The sequence below is a fragment of the Leptodactylus fuscus genome, chromosome 3 (assembly GCF_031893055.1).
Source record: "Leptodactylus fuscus isolate aLepFus1 chromosome 3, aLepFus1.hap2, whole genome shotgun sequence".
NCBI classification, from domain to species: Eukaryota; Metazoa; Chordata; class Amphibia; order Anura; family Leptodactylidae; genus Leptodactylus; species Leptodactylus fuscus.
Genome location: NC_134267.1, coordinates 47,708,620 through 47,728,378, shown reverse-complemented (window position 1 = coordinate 47,728,378; position 19,759 = coordinate 47,708,620). Strand labels below are relative to the sequence as shown.

Sequence of the window (19,759 nt, the reverse complement as noted above, 5' to 3'; positions counted from 1 at the left end):
ATGGGACCCTGATGGGACTCGGCAGTACTGTAAGTGACCGTCTGCTTCACCCCAAGTGTGAGAAGGAGCGCTATCGCAGGTCCTTCCTTCCAACCGTGACCAGGCTGTATAATCTACATCAAACCAAGCGTAGATCACTCCGCACAGAGAACTAATGATTATGACGATGACCATGAAGTCTTCCTCTTCCGTTTTTCCTTAGCTGCCATGGACTCCTAGTACGTCTTCTCTTCTCAGCATATGTATGCCTACGTCTGTATTATATTACTGTGTATTATCCTGTATCTGTATTACTATGCTGCTGTAACATGCTGAAATTTCCCCAATGTGGGACTATTAAAGGATTATCTTATCTTATTTTACTCCAAAAAGAAATGTAAATGGATAGATTAAGCTTGTAGGATGCTTTGCCCCTATACATCCTGTTACTGGATTAGAATGAGTGGTGCAGAGTACAAGGAGTGACTGGCACACAGTTTTATTACTATATGACACAGGTAATAACAAACATAAGAGCACTCAGGACCTTCACTGAAGGTGGTTGATTACTATAAGGCCCCATGCACATAACCGAGTGTGCCGTCCGAGGATGCACATGGATGACACTCAAAAGTGAGATCGAGTGCCTTCCATGATGCACTCACTTCTACGGGGGCTTCAGATCCATTCTGTTCCGATAACAAGGAACTGGATAGGACCTGCTTTATATTTTTCGGAACAGAGGATCGGACAACTCGCAGCCTGCCATCTCGGTCATGTGCATCAGGCCCAAGACTAATTCTAATGGCATCAGACTTTACATTCTTGTAAAGCTTCATCAAGACGAACAAGTCGGGCACTTTCTTCCCAGAGTTTCTGTGCAGTCTTCTCATCCAAAGCCTGTTTGCCTGGCTCTTTTTCTTTCAATGCATTAAAATATTTCCCAGATGTTCCTTGGAGCTCTTCAGCAACAGCCAAATAGACACTGGACTGAGCTGCTTGTCTTGCGCTTTTTACCACGAACCAAAATATTGGAGCTGCAATAAGATATATAATGAATAAGATCATAGGAAAAATTAAATGAATGTACCTAAAAAAATTGTGTAAGGCTAATTTAAAACTAATTCTGAATGAATAGATTATCTTCCACTTGTTAAAAGGTAGCAATATTATACATATATACTGTATCTGGCAGTGCTAGGAGAAATTTGTGTCAGAAATGCAAAAAAAAAAAAAAAAAAATCACGAGTGCTGCTCTATTGTATCCAATAAAATGATGGACAATATAGCTACTTTTCAACTTAATTGTACCAAATCAACTATACCATATACCATGTATCTTGGTTTCCATTCCATGACATATCTGCTTCTTATAGCTGGTTGTCATGTAAGTTTTGACCAATCAGCTGAGCAGTGTTTGGATGCATGACCATGTTGTACCATTTTGGCTTGCTTGGTTCCATAAACCATAAAGTACCATACTTTGCGGTACTTTTCTTTTTTTTACAGTGATAAAACAACAAGAGTGGTCCAAGGTGAGCTGAGGTGATCCAATGCGACAGCAGGGGCTTTAGACAGAAACTGAACAGACATGAATAGGGTCCACTAGACCCCACTAATATCCATCATGCAATGAATCCAATCCAGCAGTGCCATTATTTTTCCTCATACAGGCACATAAAACAGAAGATAGCATCACAGATATGAGCAGGCCTTTATAAAAAAAAATGTGGCTGTAGGTTTCACCCTCTGCACTAAATTATTGTAAGATAATAGCTCTTACCTAGAACAGCACTGGAAAAAGCAGATTTGTGCATTCCCGTGTGTCTTCCCAGTTCGGTATCTGCAACGCCAGGGTGCAGGGAGTTGGCTGTGACTCCTGTTCCTAAATACGAGAGTTACGTTCATCAGTGAAACAGAAACTACTGGATCTCTAAACAAATAGAGTACAACAAATAATGTTCAATATAAAATCATATATTAGTATGGTGAAATAAACCATGTCAAAAATACAGACTGTCATTCTGCAAATAAAGTGTGCTTGGATGTATCTGGAATGCACACAGAAATGTATTCTGACAGCTGCAGTCTAGCTGGGCTGTGAGGAACGCCCCCTCCTGACAGTACTTGTCCATAGACCTGTATAGTCAGAGGGGGAGTTCCTTACCGCCCACCGATGACACCTGAGCTCTGACAGTACTCGTCCATAGACCTGTATAGTCAGAGGGGGAGTTCCTTACCGCCCACCGATGACACCTGAGCTCTGACAGTACTCGTCCATAGACCTGTATAGTCAGAGGGGGAGTTCCTTACCGCCCACCGATGACACCTGAGCTCTGACAGTACTCGTCCACAGACTAGTATTGGGGGGCATTCTTCACAGCTTAGCATCATCACTGGGTGGTAAGGATCGTCCCTTCTGACAGTACAGGACTATGGATGAGGGGGGGGGGGGGAGTTCCTCACAGCCCAGCTACACTGTCAGGAAAGCCCTTCTGACAGCGGGCAGTGATTGGTAGCAGCACGATAGCTCCAGCCTCAGGGCACATAACAGGAAAGTTGACAGTACGTTGAATTCAGCGCATTGTTGGCTTTCTATCAGTATATAAAACCGCATGTGTCTTAGGACATGAAAGGTCCTCTTTAATGGCAGAACTCTCTTTATAGGTTTTGGCCAGTTTTTGACAAATATTGAGAGACCAATGTTATTGCATGTAAAATAAAAAATTGTACATTTTTTTAATATATTGTCTGTACCAATTCCTTGCTGTTTTCTAGACCTCTGCTTGCTGTCATTCATTCTGCTTACTCACAGTGGATAAAAAATCAGTCCACGGTCATGTTATATACGGTCCATGGTCATGTTATATACAGTCAATGGTCATGTGATGATACACAGGTGCACAGCTTGTTATAGTCACAGCACAGTAAACAGACATCTGTTTAGTAACAAGCTATGCACCTGTGTGTGCATCACATGACCGTGGTCCATATATTACATGACCATGGACTTATTTTTATTCACTGGAAGTAAGGAAACTAAATGACTGCAAGCAAAGATCTACAAAACTGAGGAACAGATACAGAAAGTATATTGGAAAATTGTATAACTTTTCATAGCGTTTGTATCTCAATAGTTGTCTGAAACTGGACAACCCCTTTAATGTATATAGCTCTTATTTATGTATGTATCCATCCACTCTGGTTTTTCAGTACAAACATAATTATTTCACTATCCAGAAGATAGGGGATAAGTGCCCGATTATTGGGGGGAGCTGACATTTAGGACCTCCTGTGGTCATCAAAATGGGCGTCCCCAAGTTCCTTCTACTTGAGCAGTAGTGCACATACCTGACCATGACATCAACTCACTTCTAAGGCCGGGGCCCCACTGGGCGTAAACGCCGCGATTTGCCCGCAGTGGTGAGCCTGCAGGAAAAATCGCAGCGTTTTACAGTGCAAGCAAAGGGGATGGGATTCATGCGAATCCCATCCCCACTTTGCAGAAAAAAACACAGTGCGGACACGCTGAGATTTGCAAAGTTGTTGCGGATTTGTAAATCGCAGCATGTCAATTAGATCTACGGAAACACCGGCGACTTTCCCGTAGATATAATGTTAAGAGAAAGTTCGCAGAGGAAAACTCTGTGAACTTTCTCTTAAAAAGCACTGCGGAAAGAACAACAATGCGTTCACGAAGCGGTTCTTTACGCAGCGCTTTAGCTCTGAGTTTACGCCCAGTGGGGCCTTAGCCTAAGGGAGCAAGAGCACTTAGAGTATATATCTTCACTAGAAGTAAAAGGATTACCGATCAAGCATGTGCACTACTGCTTTATGCAGACAGGGGACTCTAAAGTCTCTTTTCTTGTGAGCCCCAGTTGTCAGACCTTCAGATAAAACACTTATACCCTATCCTGTGATCAGGGAATAAGTGAAAATCTTACAGTGCCCCTCCAGTTATGAAATAACTTCTAATAAATGTAAATGACCTGTAGAAATGAATCTAAGAAACTTTGTAATATCTTATTTAATGTTTCCATTTCCACATATCGGGCTGAGTTACTTTTTACATAGAAGTCTATGAAGAGGTGATGGGGGAGGAGGAGGTTGCTGAAAAATACATATAAATAACTGCAGCTGCTAAATTCTGCTTCACTGTGAGGGAGATCTCTCCTGACATTGTTGTATCTGGCAGCAACATCCGGTCCCCTTACCCTTTCCATAGACTTGTGTGTGTGAGGCTAAAGACAGTAGGAATGCTACAAAGATAAATATAAGTGAAGATGAGGAGGGCAGCCTAATGAGTGGAGAAGGAAATAACATATCCCTTATATATGTTTTACTAAGTTCTTATATTCACCTCTACTACTCACTTATTAAAAGTTGTTTTATAATTGGAGGTATGCTTTAAGACAATTTAGCAGGAAATATTGACAATCCAATGTCTATCAGTCTTGGTAACCTGTCCTTAATATGAATCTAGTTTACTCTTCCTATACATTTACCAACCCAGCAGAATGGTATGGGAATCATGTTGTATCGATACACTGATGGGCTGTTCTCATCTTCTCCTTGCTCAAATCTTTAATCAGTCACAAAACTGAGATTTACTAAATTGACTTTATAACATATAGAATTGTCTTTCTGTCATATCCTTACCTTGTAGCCTTTTTGCCAGTTCATTTGTAAAGAGAACATTGGCTAGTTTGCTTTGACAGTAAGCTCCCTTTGTGTCATATTTCTTCTTCTCCCAGTTTAGATCCTCAAAGTCAATCTCACCTACTATATGAGCTAAGGAAGACACATTAATAATCCGGGATTGGCCAGACTCCTTGAGTCTATCTAGTAACAGGTTAGTCAGTAGGAAGTGGCCTGTAAAGAATAGAAATGAAGAAAAGGAAAATTATTTCTCAGTTGAACGCAAAAGATTTAATGTATAATGTTTAGAGGACATAACAGCAACAAAAGTGTAACATGAACCTGTAACCTCTATAGTTACACCCATGCTCTTTAATCAAAGCACTATACATTTGTTGAAAACCCCTCCGCAGAGCAACTGGTATAACTTAAAGTACACATCAACTCCATCTAATAGCTGGCATAGATTTGTTGTTTTGGCACATGGACACCATCAGATACTGCAATAAATAATTTGGAGTATCTCACTCCAGTGCTCCTGTTATTAAAGAGGAACTTTCACCTCCTGGGACACATGCGGTTTAATACGCCGCCAGAAAGCCGACAGTGTGCTGAATTCAGTGCACTGTTGGCTTTCCCGTTCGGTGCCCCCGGTGAAGAGCTATTGGTGCCGGTACCGTAGCTCTTCACTGTCAGAAGGGCGTTTCTGACAGTCAGTCAGGAATGCCCTTCTTCACAGCAGCGCCTATAGCGCTGTACTGTGAGAGCGGTCGTTGCTTACCGCCCAGCGATGATGCTGAGCGGTGAGGAACGCCCCTCCCCAATACTCGTCTATCGACGAGTACTATCAGGAGGGGAGGGAGGCATTCCTCACTGCTCTCAGAATACAGCGCTATAGGCGCTGCTGTGAGGAAGGGCATTCCTGACTGACTGTCAGAAACGCCCTTCTGACAGTGAAGAGCTTCGGTACCGGAACCGATAGCTCTTCACTGTGGGCACAGAACGGCAATCCCGCCCATTACTAGCCCCTCCCACTCCCCCTGTGTCCCTAGCTAAGTTATTTCATCCACTGCCAGAAGACAGAAAGAGGGGAGGAGCCGTTCCCCCGACACAGGAAGGCTTGGTAAGTAGTGCAGGGGATAGGGGAAGGGGAAGAGTGATGATGATGTTCTGTTTCGGAAACTGAACGTCACTGGATTAACAGAAAGTGTCCCTGGGGTAGTCACATGACTGCTCCAAGGATATGGGTAATTATAGATTTTTTTTTAATTGATGTACGTTAGAAGTTAGGTGGGGGAAGGGAGTTTAGTTTAGGTGTTAATTATCAGTTTATCCTGGATCACCCCTTTGAACCACCCACCAGTCCTTATGTACCTGTGCTTTAGGGTTCCAAATAGCCCTAATGTAACCCTGTAAAAAAAAAAAAAAAAAAAAAAAAAACCTTTGTTGAGTCAGATAAGTCCTATGGGATTGATCTCTGGTGCTCCTGATGTCTGTGCAGTTATTCAGTGAAGCAGGGGAAGTATATCTCTGCTTCACAGCAAGTGCACCTGAGGTCCTCCTTTAGTAAAAGTTGGGGCTATAGGAGCCAGTTGTGTAAGTTTTTTTTGTTTAACTACAGCTGCAGACAGGGTTACAATAGAGCTATTGGGGACACAAAAGCACCGGTCCATAAGAGCCTATGGGTGGTTTTATATCCCCAAAGCACCTGACAGGTTCCCTTTAATATCACATTCTTAATAATGAATGAAGTTCCTTTAGCCCACCACACATCTGAGGGTCCAGCAGGCTTCCAAATTTATAATCCATAGTGTTCAGTTGTACTAAAAACCCAAAACATCTTGGGATTCCAAACTGATCTGTTGGCCTCTGCTCTGATGTATGTTTCAGATCTATTTTCATGACATTCTTACCTAAATGGTTGACTCCAAACTGCATTTCAAATCCATCTTCTGTCTTCCACTGCGGACACCTCATCACTGCTGCATTGTTTATTAAAACATCTATGTGTTCTTCCTCTAAAAAAAGGAAAGACAAACCTTAAAAAAAAATATCAATGAAAAGACTGGGTATTCTTCGGGATATGCCTTTGTTTACGAGTGGTGAGAGTCCGATCTCTGGGACGTCCACTCATCCACAGAACAAAGGGGCTGTAGAAGGAAACTGCAACAGGTCGCTTTCACACAAATGGGGCTGTGGTTCATTTCCACTACATAGCATGTGACCAGGAGCACTGCTTGTTAGGGAAATTTGGGAAGGGGCTCCAGCCCAGAATAAGCGGTACAGCACTTTCATTCTCAGGATTTTTGGGAGTCTCAGAGGCCAGACCCTACCATTAATAAAGTGATATGTCATCAATTTATCAGATGGAAATAACCCTGTAAATAAATAGCTAGAAAGGTTAAAGAAGTTCTCCAAGATTCAATATTGATAGTTGATCCTACTTTTAACACCGTGAGGAAGATTTACTACAGTAATACTGAGGACTTAAAGGGATTCTACCATTAAAACCTCTTTTTTTGTGCATAAGACATCGTTATAGCCTTTAGAAAGGCTATTCGTCTCTTACCTTTAGATGTGATCTCCGCCGCGCCGTTCCTTAGAAATACCAGTTTTTACCGGTATGCAAATTAGTTCTCTGGCAGCGATGGGGGCGGGCCCCAGCGCTGAAAATGTGATGGGGGCGTCCCCACTGCTGCTCGAGAACACGATCTTGCGACGTCTCTATCTTCGGCTGGATCCTCCCCTTCTCTGTCATCTTCCTCCTGCGTCACCTCCGATGCCTGCCAGTGAGACACCAGCAGAGCCGAGTGCGAATGACGGCGGCCATTTTTGGGAGGCCGCTCTTGAAGTTCAATGCAGGAGCAGCCTCCCAAAAATGGCTGCTGGCTGGCATTCGCACTCGGCTCTGCTGGTGTCTCACTGGCAGAGCCAACTGCGCAGGCGTCGGAGGTGACGCAGGAGGAAGATGACAGAGAAGGGGAGGATCCAGCCGAAGATAGAGGTGTCGCAGGATCGTGTTCTCGAGAAGCAGTGGGGATGCCTCCATCGCATTTTCAGCGCTGAGGCCCGCCCCCATCGCTGCCAGAGAACTAATTTGCATACCGGTAAAAAACGGTATTTCTAAGGAATGGCGCGGCGAAGATCACATCTAAAGGTAAGAGACAAATAGCCTTTCTAAAGGCTATTCCGACGTGTGATCGCCAAAAAAAGAGGTTTTAATGGTAGAATCCCTTTAAACTAGTAAGTGTTAAACTGCAGTAGATTTATTAGTGTCTAATGTTATTTGATAACCCTGGTGTATCTTTACACTGTCTAGTCTACATTTATGCCACTTATTAGCCATTTTACATCCTGAATATGCCCTAAATTTTTTTGGTGCACTCTGTAACCCAGCCCTTTATCTGTAAGCCTCATCCGCCAGAAAGTGTCTAAAATATGTAACCATTTTTGGCACAAATTATGCCAGAGTTCTGGTGACCACAGCTGTACTGCTAAACACCTCTCCTAACGCTGGGCCATCAATATCAAATCTTGAAGAATCCTTTTATAGTTGAGGTGTAGTCAAGCACCTGCAAACAAATATTCAGATAATTTCCTACACTCATTACATTTCTGTATTACCCTGTAGAACGTGTTTTGCAAATTCTTTGATTGATTTTGTAGATGCCAAGTCCAGGTGTCTAGCATACACATTGTGATTTAGTGTTGTCCCACGGATTTCCTTTGCTGCATTTTCACATTTTCCCATGTCGCGGCATGCCATGATTATTCTACCACCTGCAAAATGATAAAAAATGAAGAAATGTGCAAACAGATTTTAGGGAACTCATTTACAATCTCTTGTAAATAAACTGCAATATACATTTTTCTCCTTCACTACCAGCAACAGAAACGTGCTGGTAAACTTCTGTCTTGGGCTTCTTCTTCCAGCTCAGTCTAGGCTATTTGCTGTGAATTCCATATTTTCCTAATTTTTTCCAACAAGTGTTTTGCCACTGTGAACCGGGCCCATTCATATGGTAAAATCTAGCTTTGATTTTGAAGAAGATTCCACCCTAAAATCAGCAGCAGATTCTGCCCTGATTTTGCCTCTCACTGGTTTCAATGGGATTCAGAGGTTGAAGGACAATGACATGTTTCAGCAGTGATCAAGGCAAAATCGAGCAGGGCACTTCTTTCTTTTAGCATGATAAAACAAGAAACGTCCATCACTACCTACCAGTGAAAACTATAGTAGATGCAGAATTGTCTCAGCTTTTGGGGAAAATATTGAGGTAGAAAACCACTTTAAAAAAAAAATCCTCTCCGAAAGCCATCTTGTGAATATACCCTCTTTTGAGTTGAGTTTTTGAGCAAATTTTTATGTGTTTTTTCCCCCCCGAAACCTGCTCCAAAAAATATAAATATAAATATGCCTCCAAAAATCATATTAGAAAACAAGCAAGCAGATTTAGTGACTGATTATTTGCTGCCCCTAAAAAAACCTAATGTGGACATAACCTTAGATATCAAGCTAGAGACCCTAAAGCAGTAAAACCCTATGTCTTTTAAGGTTTTTTCCTCTGAGATTTTACCTATACATAATATAGGTGATAAATGTATGATCACTGGAGGTCCTACTGCTTGTGTCACCCTGATAAAGATAATGATGGCCTCCAAGTCTCCAGAGTGAATAGAGTGGAAGTGTGCATGCATGACTACTACTCCTTTCATTTATATGGGACTGAAAGAGAACTATACTTGACTATCTATGTAAGGGTGCATTCACACGATGTAACGTCGCGCTGATTCTTGCACAATAACTCGTGTAAGAATCAGCGCTGCAAAACAGAATCCCATTGAGTTTAATGTGTTAAAAAGCCTCCCATTGATTTCAATGTGTTACGCGCATTAAAGGGAACCCATTAAACTCAATGGGATTCTGTTTTGCAGTGCTGACTCTTACGCGAGTTATTATGCAAGAATCAGCGCCGGGTTACATTGTGTGAATGCACCCTGAGACTCTTAGAAGTGAACAAGACTAGTGATAAGACATTTATCAGAATCATTTTAACAGACTGGACAACCTATATGTGTGTGCTGTTATGGTTGTGCCACATTCTTACCTCTTTTTGCAAGCTCCAAAGCAGTTTCTTTACCAATTCCTGTATTAGCACCAGTTACTATGACTGTCTTCCCTTCAATTTTTGCTTTACTTGGACATGGACCACCACCTACATAGTCCCTAAAGAAAAGAACAAGTATTAAACAATAATAATTACAATAATTGATGTGTGTAATACGACAAAGAGTATTTGGTCCCTTTCCCCAACCAACAATAAAAACAGTTTTCACTACCTAGTGGCCTATATTCTGAGTACCTGACAGTTTCCATAACTCACATTGAAATGAATGGAGAGAGCTGCACAAGAGAGTAGCCATATCTCTATTTCTTCTTTGCTTGGGATGTGACAGCCAATGACTGTCTCACCAGGTGTGATGGAAGTAGGGACCCCGATTCTCCCCATAGATGAAGATTCCACTATCAGACATATGTCAAATGTGGGTTTAAAGGGGGTGTCCAACGCCTTTTTATTGATAACCTATCCTCCGATAGACCCGGATCACATCTGCCAGTTGCCAGTGTCATGATATTGGACTGTTTACCCTTGTAACTGTGAGCAATAAAGTGTGAATGTGTCCCATAGGTATTTTACAGCTTGTAAGCTCTCGCGAGCAGGGTCCTTAGTCCCATTGTGTGAATTGACTAATTCTCTGTAACGTATCTTTTTGTTTCTACTTCAACCCTACAAATTGTAAAGTGTGGCAGAATATGTCTGCGCCATATAAATAAAATGTATTATTAGTTTTATAAAAAAATAATACAATATATATATGATACATTCTTTGTAGTCACTAATATGATCTGTGCAGCCCCCATATAGACTTGATGTTTAGAGATCTGTACTGACAGATAAAGCAGCAGAAGCAAAGGGTTAATAGCAGCAGACAGGTACAGGCTCAGCTACAGAAGACACAGGACACGATCTAGTCAGTGACTGGAGGAATAATGGCAGTGCCAGCACTGATCACATGGGACACACATGTCACACAGTGACCATATACATTACTGACTTCAGGAGGACTGAGGCTCCAAAAACCGTTCCCACCATGGAGGCTCCGAGCACATACTTGTTAATAGCCACCATCTCTACTGCGTACAGCAGAGGTCACTGGAGACTACAGCAGCACAGTACAACGTGACTGCCGGCACTTCCTGCTTCACCTACGGGTGCTCGCTTGGGTCAAACCTGTAAAAGATGTTCAAGTGTCGCCAGATACATACAGTAGTCTTGGTGAAAGTGTCAGTACTATGGGCTGTACATGTAGAACACGACAGTGTGTATTCAACACAGCATCAGTTAGGGACATAGTAATGCATTATTCTGCCCACCACCAGAGGGAGCTAAGTACTGTATAGGAGCTGTACAATGAACAAACTTCCCCCTGTAGTGAATGCTGGTAGCTGTTATACATGCATACCTCCTAACTTCTGAAGAACCGAAAGAGGGACAAAACGTGCGGCAAATTTAGCCCCGCCCACTTTTATGTTGACTCCGCCCATTCTCATTCATTTTCCATGTTCCCCCACACAATATAATCCTAGTCACCCGTACATTATACGTCCCCTCTCCATCTCTCCCCCAGTTTCATATAACCCCTTCATCTGCCCCCAGTTTCATGTCCCCTCCATCTCTACCCCCAGATTCATGTCCCCTCCATCTCTGCCCCCAGATTCATGTCCCCTCCATCTCTTCCCCCAGTTTCATGCCACCCCATCTCTGCCCCCAGATTCATGCCCCCCTATCTCTGCCCCCAAATTCATGTCCCCTCCATCTCTGTCCCCCGTTTCATGTCCCCCCATCTCTGCCCCCAGTTTCATGTCCCCCATCTCTGCCCCCAGATTTATGTCCCCCCATCTCTTCCCCCAGATTCATGTCCCTCCATCTCTGCCCAGTTTCATGCCATTCCCCCCCCCCCCCCATTATGTTCCACCTCAATGTTTAACACAAAAAAACACTTATACTCAGCTTCCAATGTGAATGCATTATAAAGCGGTTAGCTAAGAAACCACACGGACCCCATATACTATAATGGGGTTCATGTGTTTTGCGTGCAGTGTCCAGCAGTTTTCTCTCCACATGATTCGTGCGGACACCATGCGGAAAACACATGGACCCCATTAAGTCTATGGGGTCCGTGTGGTTTCTTAACTAACTGCTTTTTTTAAAAAAAAACTGTTTATTTAAATTATTTTATCAATAAGGAGAAAACAACAACAACGACAAGTCAATATCGTTCCAGAATAGAAAAAATAAGCAAAAAGAAGAACAACAGAACACTGTGCCAATAAATCAATATCAGACAACTAACTGCTTTTTAATGCGTTCGGTATTCCGTTCAAGGGGTCCCCATGCGGAATCCCCACACGGAAAATCAAACGCAGATGTGAACCAGGCTTAGGTTTCTGGAAAGCAATTTTCAAAATCGTGTGCGTTTTTTGAAAACGTAGTTTTTCCACAGCTTTTTTTCCCTCCTAATGTATGGATGTGATTAGCCAGAATCTCATTCACTTTGCTGGTATTGTAAAATGCAGCTTTTTTTTCTGCTATATTTTCACAACTTGGGCCAAGGCAAAGGAAACGACCATAAATGTAAGTACTTTGTATAGTCAGGAAAATAGACATGATTTCCTTATTGTGGCCAGGTTATGTGTGTAGTGTCCCTGCCTGATCCTAAACCCGTCCACAACAAATAAACCAAATCTTTGACAAGTTCCTGCATTCATGGTCATATCTGTTGACAACAGACACGTGACAGATGGTTAGAGAAAATCTGTAAAACTCTCTCAAATTCTAATGACTTATATTTGCAAAATGTTTAACTTGTAATTGTCTATAAATTTCAATATGGTTATGCTAATGAGAATAATATTATAATGTTAAGGCCCATAAAGACCAAGCCTATTTTCATTTTTGCATATGTTTTTTCCCCACTTTCCAAAAAGTGATTTATTTATTTTTTATTTTTAAGTTGAAAGTATCAAATGATGGCTTATTGTTTGTGGGAGAAATTGTACTTTGTAATGGCACCATTCAATATGCTGTACAATGTACTGGAAAGCTGGAAAAAAAATTTGAATCACATGAAAATAGAAGAAAAATGCATTTATGCCAATTTCTTATGGATTTAATTCTTATGATTTTCACTTTAAGGTAAAACTACATGTTATTTGTATTTTGTGCGTGAGAACGATCATGGTGATACCAAATTGATATAGTATTTGTAATGTTTAATACCTTTTAAAAAATGAGTAACCTTTCAAAAAAAAAAAAAAAAAAAGAAAAAAGGTGCCGCCATGTTCTGACACCCGTAGCTTCTAATGCAATGAATCTCTATCTCCACACTGCTAAGGATCTAGCCAGATGAAGGTTCAATAACCAAAACGTTGCATTATTCTGCTCCTGATCCACAATTTCCCTTTCTCCCAGTCAGTGGCGTAACTAGGAATGGCCCCGTGGCAAACTTTTGACATGCCCCCCCCCCCCACCCCCACCCCCGGACACCGAAGACCTCGACCGCCCCCCTCCTCCGCATTCCTGCGAGTTCTATTATGCCCCATAGTGGCCCCTGCACACAGTATTATGTCCCTTAGTGGCCCCTGCACACAGTATTATCCCCCATAGTGGCCCCTGCACATAGTATTATGTACCTTAGTGGCCCCTACACACAGTATTATGTCCTTTAGTGGCCCCTGCACACAGTATTATGTCCCTCTGTGGCCCCTACACACAGTATTATGTCCCTTAGTGGTCCCTACACACAGTATTATGCTCCATAGTGGCCCCTGCACACAGTATTATGTCACTTAGTGGCTCCTGCACACAGTATTATACCCCATAGTGGCCCCTGCATACAGTATTATATCCCTTAGTGGCCCCTACACACAGTATTATGTCTCTCAGTGGCCCCTACACACAGTATTATCCCCCATAGTGGCCCCTGCGCACAGTATTATGTCCCTTAGTGGCCCCTATACACAGTATTATGTCCCTTAGTGGCCCCTGCACACAATATTATGTCTCTTAGTGGCCCTTCACACAGTTTTATGTCCCTTAGTGGCCCTACACACAGTATTATGCCCCACTGTGGACACCCATAAACAATTATTATACTATGGGGTCTTTTCAGATTCCAGAGTATAATAATCGGAGACCCAGGGGGGGATAAAAAAATAAAAAAACACTGTTACTCACCTATCTCCCGGCTCCGCTGCAGTCCTCCGCTGTCGGCCTCCGCTGTAGTCCATCTTCTATGACGTCAGACATCACATGACCCGGGACGCAGGCGGGGGTCATGTGACGTCAGAGACGTCAGACGATTAGGCCTAAAGCCTGCCCGGATCGTGGAGAGGTAAGTAACAGTGTTTTTTATGTTTCTTACCCATCCCTGGCCTCCGATCATTATTCTCGGGGGTCTGAAAAGACCCCTGAGTATAATGATAGTGTTTGTGGGGCCCGCAGCATCACTTACCGATCCCGGCCCTGCCAGGAACGGTAAGTAAATAGGGCCCGTTACTGGCTGGAGGAACTCCAGCCGGTAACGACCTATTAAAAAAAACAAAAACGCTGCGGTAGCAGCTGTCGCCGGGCCCCCTAATGTCCCAGGCCCTATGGCAGCTGTCTCTGCTGCTACGGCGGTAGTTACGCCACTTCTCCCAGTGGTGTTTGAGCGCTGGGGCCCACGCCCAATGCTGCAAAAGAACTCCTTTTCATATCGACGAAAACTGGTATTTATAACGAACATACAAAAGATAAATGCTACATCCGACTCAATTGTAGATCCAATATGGTTGCATCGGACAAAACCCCGACTGCAAGGGGTCAACAATGTTCAAACATTAACAAAAAAAATATGTCCAGCAACCATTGAATAAAATATAACTTTTACTTTATCAAAAAATAAAAAGGAAACATCTTACATGCTCCAGGAACAAGACAGAATAAAAAATATCAGCTTACGCGTTTCGGTCAACATGTCCCGAAACGCGTAAGCTGATATTTTTTATTCTGTCTTGTTCCTGGAGCATGTAAGATGTTTCCTTTTTATTTTTTTGATAAAGTAAAAGTTATATTTTATTCAATGGTTGCTGGACATACTTTTTTTGTGAATATTTATAACGAACGGCAGTGCAGAGAAGACATCTAGAGGTAGGAGAAGAATAGCCTTAAGAAAGGCTATTTCAATGACAAAAAATTTGATTATAATGGTAGAATCCCTTTAAAGGGGTATTTATATTGGTCCTTAAGGGCGTATTTCACTCAGACACTTTGCTACCAATGATCCAGTCACTACTATTCTGAAACCATTCTAGTGTGGAAAAGGCAGGAGCCTAATTTAAATTTATTTGCCTGGGTCACCAAACTGGCTTGTTTTGGCCCCATTCGATAGATTTGTTTTTTGGTCAGGAATTTGGTTAAGCAACTGACTCAAATTCCTCCTCCTAAAAAGCCTCACCATAGGACTGTATGGTGAGGCGTTTTTAAGAGGAGGTATTTGAGTCAGTTTCCTGACCAAATTCCTGACCAAAAAACTCTGAGTGAACTTATAATGTGTAGAGAACAATAAAACATAAAAACGATCAATGTAAATGTAAATTAATATCCCATGGAGGTCTAGATATGGAAATATGCGCAAAATCAAAGTGGAAAATCAAATTATAGGCAGATCCAACTTTAGTGGAAATGCCTCAAGTTCAAGGAAATGTGGCTCAGCAGCGTGTGTGGCCTCCACATGCCTCTATAACCTCCCGCAATGCCAGGGCATGCTTCTGATGAGGCGATGGATGTTCTCCTCAGGAATCTTCTACCAGAACTGAATTAAATCATCAGTCGACTCCTGGACAATCTGTGGTGCAACAAGGCTTTGGTGGATGGAAGGAGACATGATGTCCCAGATGTGCTCTATTGGATTCAGGCAGGGGTGAACCTGCCCCTTTCGCCGCCCGAGGCGAAGTACAGAAAGTCCCCCCCCCCCCCCGCCGGGGGAGGGGGCGGAGCGGAGCGGGGCTTAGCAGAGGGGGCGGGGCTTAGCGCCGTTCGCCGGCAGAGAGCAGGCCCGGAGACTGCCTGCGCTCTGCCTGAGCGTGAGGGGAGGCTGCTGGAGCAGCGCTGCTCCAGTGGCCTCCCCAAACCACCACTCCGTGCTAAGCCAGTCCAGGACAGCTTGTCCTGGACTGGCTTAGGTTAGCAAAAATGCTGCCCTCCCTGAGGCCCTGACACAGCGCCGCCTGAAGTGCTCGCTTCAGGTCGCCTCATGGGAGGTGCGGCGCTGGATTCAGGTCTGGGGAGCAAGCAGGCCAGTCTATAGCCTCAATGCCTTCATCATGCAGGAAATGCTGACACACTCCAGCCACATGAGGTCTAGCATTATCATGAATCAGAAGGAACCCAGGGCCCACTGCACCTGCATATGGTCTCACAACGTGTCTGAGGATCTCATCCCGGTACCTGATGGCAGTTAGGGTACCTCTGGCCAGCCCATGGAGGGCTGTGCGGCCCTCCAAAGAAATGCCACCCCACATCATTATTGACCCACTGCCAAACTGGTCATGCTGAAGGATGATGTAGGCAGCAGATCGCTCTCCATGGCTCCAGGCTCTGTGACGTCTGTCACATGTGCTCATTGTGAACCTGCCCTCATCGGTGAAGCGCATAGGGTGCCAATGTCAAACCTGCCAATCTTGATGGTCTCTGGCAACTGCCACCACCCTACATGGTTTAGAACTGTAAGCAAAACACCTACTTGTGGACGTCAGTCCCGCATACCACCCTCATGGAGTCTGTTTCTGACAGTTTGAGCAGATATATGGATGTTAGTGGCCTGCTGAAGGTCATTTTGGAGGGCTCTCACAGTGCTCCTCCTGTTCCTCCTTGCACAAAGAAGGAGGTAGAGGTCCTGATGTTGGATTGTTGCCCTCCTACGACCCCCTCCACGTCTCCTGGTGTACTGGCCTGTCTCCTGGTATCTGCTCTATGCTATGGACACATTGCTGACAAATGCAGCTAGAATTCTTGCCACAGCTCACATTGATGTGCTATCTTAGATTAGCTGACCTACCTGAGCAATTTCTGTGGGTTGTAGACACTGCCTAATGCTACCTCTTAGGGGTGAGAGCAAGGACAAAATACAAAAGTAACCAAAAAAAGAGCCAAAAAGGATGAGAACAGAGAATGTGGTGGTGGTCTTGCTTATTGCCTATCATTTCTACCTGTTCTCTGTTCCATTTGTACAATAGCAGAAGAAATTGATTGACATTCAGTGTTGCTTCATAACTGGACAGGAGGATTTCACAGATGGGTCATTGACTTGAAGTTACATTGTGTTGTTTAAGTGTTCCCTTTATTTTTTGAGCAGTGTAGTAAAAAGATTTATATGTGTAGCTTCCCTTTGAAAGATTATAGCTTCATATGTTACTAATATCCACTAGATGTCAGACTATGTTTTCTTTAAGTTATCACACAGTCCATCTATATTTACAACCATAATGACAAGCCATCAGAGAGAACAAACCCCCCTGCTGGTTCCCTCCAATTCTTCTGGCTAAATATAAAAAGGATATCATGGGCATCTTAGCTACTTTTAACTATCTAATATGTTTGCAGTAACCTGTTGGAGGAATCCTTGGGGCAGGGAGAGATTATAAATCTCTACCAATTCCCTCCAGATCTCCTTCTAGGCTGGTGCAATGCTGAGGGGGGCTGCAGGGTATGTGATGGTGAAGCATAGCCTAGTTGTAGTCATCTTTCCTAAACCTGATGGGGGTTGGAATGCTCATGATAGTTATGAAAGAATAAGACTCAGGAGACACAAGAAAATAGGGCAACTCGCAACTTTACATAAGGTATAAAACAACTGGAGCTCCACTTCTTGCAACTTTACCACTGTGAGTTGGCATTGAGTTGAAAGTTGGTACACCCAGATGGCAGTCTGCACGTTCCTTACAAAGGATGGTTCATCTACTCTGTATGCCACCTTCACTCTCTTACAGAAAGTCACCAAAACCCTCTGTATGGCGAATGTTTACAGGGTGCCAAGTCTGTCAAGCAACACAGTCAGGGTTGTTGCTCTGAAGCCCATCTGACAATTGTCCTCCGATATCAGGCTCTAAGTAAGGGTGGGTTCCTTCCTGCTATCTGTTTAGGCAGTCTGGATTATCCAGACCATTTAGGTATCTAACTCAGTCATGCAATTCCCCAGTAGCTGCTGGTGAACCCTGGGGGGAAGGGAACGAAAAAACTGAACCCCCCCCCCTGTCCCTGCCTACTTGCCTCACTACCTGAGGTGGCAGAGGACAACTGGATGGTAGTCCCTTCTTATAATATAGGTGGAGGAAAATGTTTGTTTTTGTACCGTGTTAGTCAGTGGGTAGGAAATATAAAAAAACAAAAAACTTGAGAGTCTTCAGTAGTTGATACCTTTTTTAATGGCTAACTAATAATGATGACAGATTACAACGTTTCGAAGCTCTGGGCTTCTTCTTCAGGTATATCTAAAAAACTATTTCTGAAGGATGCATATTTATGTACAAAAGGACACTCAGCAATAGAATTCTAGGAGGGAGGGTGGAAGAAGGTTATTGGTACATACAAATAAACAATGCATCAGTTCGCAATGTTCTTATCAGTTCAGAGAGTGTCTTTTATGGCTGTCTCAGTTCAGTGATTTCTGTAGGATGCCATGAACCCACGTGACAGATTCATCCCTTTCTGGAGAGTGTTAAACAAGGTCATCAGCTTGTACTCATAAATCCACCTCTTTTTCCTTGATTTAAAATTCCCCCTTAAAACCAAATTTTTCATGTCATTGGTGATATTATGATCTTCATTGCTGAAATGTTTTGACACGGGAAAGTCGATTCTTTGTTCTCGAATTGTATGGCGATGTGAATTAATCCGCATTCTAAGCTTCTGACCAGTCTCCATGTCTCCAACATACAAATTTTCAGTGGAACATCTGGTGCATATTATTAAATACACTACATTAGGTGTGTTACAGGTGAACATACCTGGGATTTTATATTCCCTGTTAGAATTTTGTATCATTATCTTGTCTGTGGTCAGTATGTGAGGGCAGGTTTTGCACCTTTTCTGTCCGCATGGAAATGTTCCTGTGTTACCTCCAACTAACACAGGAACATTTCCATGCGGACAGAAAAGGTGCAAAACCTGCCCTCACATACTGACCACAGACAAGAAAAATATACCAAATTCTAACAGGGAATATAAAATCCCAGGTACGTTCACCTGTAACACACCTAATGTAGTGTATTTAAAGGGGCTCTATCAGCAAAATTATGCTGATAGAGCCCCACATATGCGTGAATAGCCTTTAAAAAGGCCATTCAGGCATTGCTAATGTTATATTAAACTACCCCCCATTTTAAAATAATACCCTGAAAAAGAGTATGATAATCATACCTTATCGTGCACACTGGGCAGGCATGCACAGTCCGATGTCATCTTTAGCCACGCCTACATCTTCTTTCTTCTTGCAGCGATGTACTCGTGTCCCCGTCTTCCTCGTCATCTTCTTATGGCGTCATTGCTTGTAATCCCGCGCCGGCGCAGTAGCATGGAACTGAGCATACTGAGCATGCTTTTAGATATGCGCTGTAATCTGTCATCATTATTAGTTAGCCATTAAAAAAAGGTATCAACTACTGAAGACTCACAAGTTTTTTTTTTTTTTTTTTATATATAATATAGGTCATAACACAGAGTGCAAAGACAAACAACAACAAATGGGAGGTCAGCTAGCCAGGGGGTCGGAAACAGTTGAGCAGCGCAGTACAGAATCAAAATCCAAGAGGGTATTCATGAGAAAAGGTCATAATTGTAAATACAAACAGTAACAGTATAGAGCCCACACACAGAAAGGCAAATAGCAAGCACTAAGATGAGGGCGAGAAAACAATATATAGGAAGAAAGAACACAAGAAAGGCTGAAATTAACTATTTAAGGAGCAGAGGGAAACAAAGTTGTAAGAGATGGGTGTGGTGGAAAATTGATTATAGAGGTGAGAGTATAGTATAGCAAG

At 43.0% G+C, this 19,759-nt stretch overlaps 1 protein-coding gene across 2 annotated transcripts; it reads right to left on the bottom strand.

Moving 5' to 3' along the window:
- Positions 1-401: 401 nt before the first annotated feature.
- On the bottom strand, positions 402-10,877 carry RDH13 (retinol dehydrogenase 13). Of its 2 annotated transcripts, none has more exons than XM_075266569.1 (7): positions 10,792-10,877; positions 9,726-9,844; positions 8,242-8,397; positions 6,531-6,635; positions 4,639-4,851; positions 1,763-1,864; positions 402-1,016 (listed from the first exon to the last, which is right to left on the bottom strand). In XM_075266569.1, exons 1-7 carry the CDS (start codon positions 10,806-10,808, stop codon positions 790-792), a joined length of 939 nt encoding a protein of 312 aa, XP_075122670.1. In that variant the 5' UTR covers positions 10,809-10,877; the 3' UTR covers positions 402-789. The 2 variants fall into 2 exon arrangements, with proteins under 2 accessions (XP_075122670.1, XP_075122669.1); XM_075266568.1 differs by having other exon boundaries at positions 10,735-10,863.
- Positions 10,878-19,759: the final 8,882 nt, after the last annotated feature.

Coding starts and splice junctions, on each gene's coding strand:
- RDH13 (XM_075266568.1), bottom strand. CDS start 10,808: ATGGTGGCTATTAACAAGTATGTGCTCGGAGCCTCCATGGTGGGAACG. Junction 8,398..9,725: donor TTTGGAGCTTGCAAAAAGAG/GTAAGAATGTGG, acceptor ATCATTTTGCAG/GTGGTAGAATAATCATGGCA. Junction 1,017..1,762: donor TTTTTCCAGTGCTGTTCTAG/GTAAGAGCTATT, acceptor ATCTTATTGCAG/CTCCAATATTTTGGTTCGTG.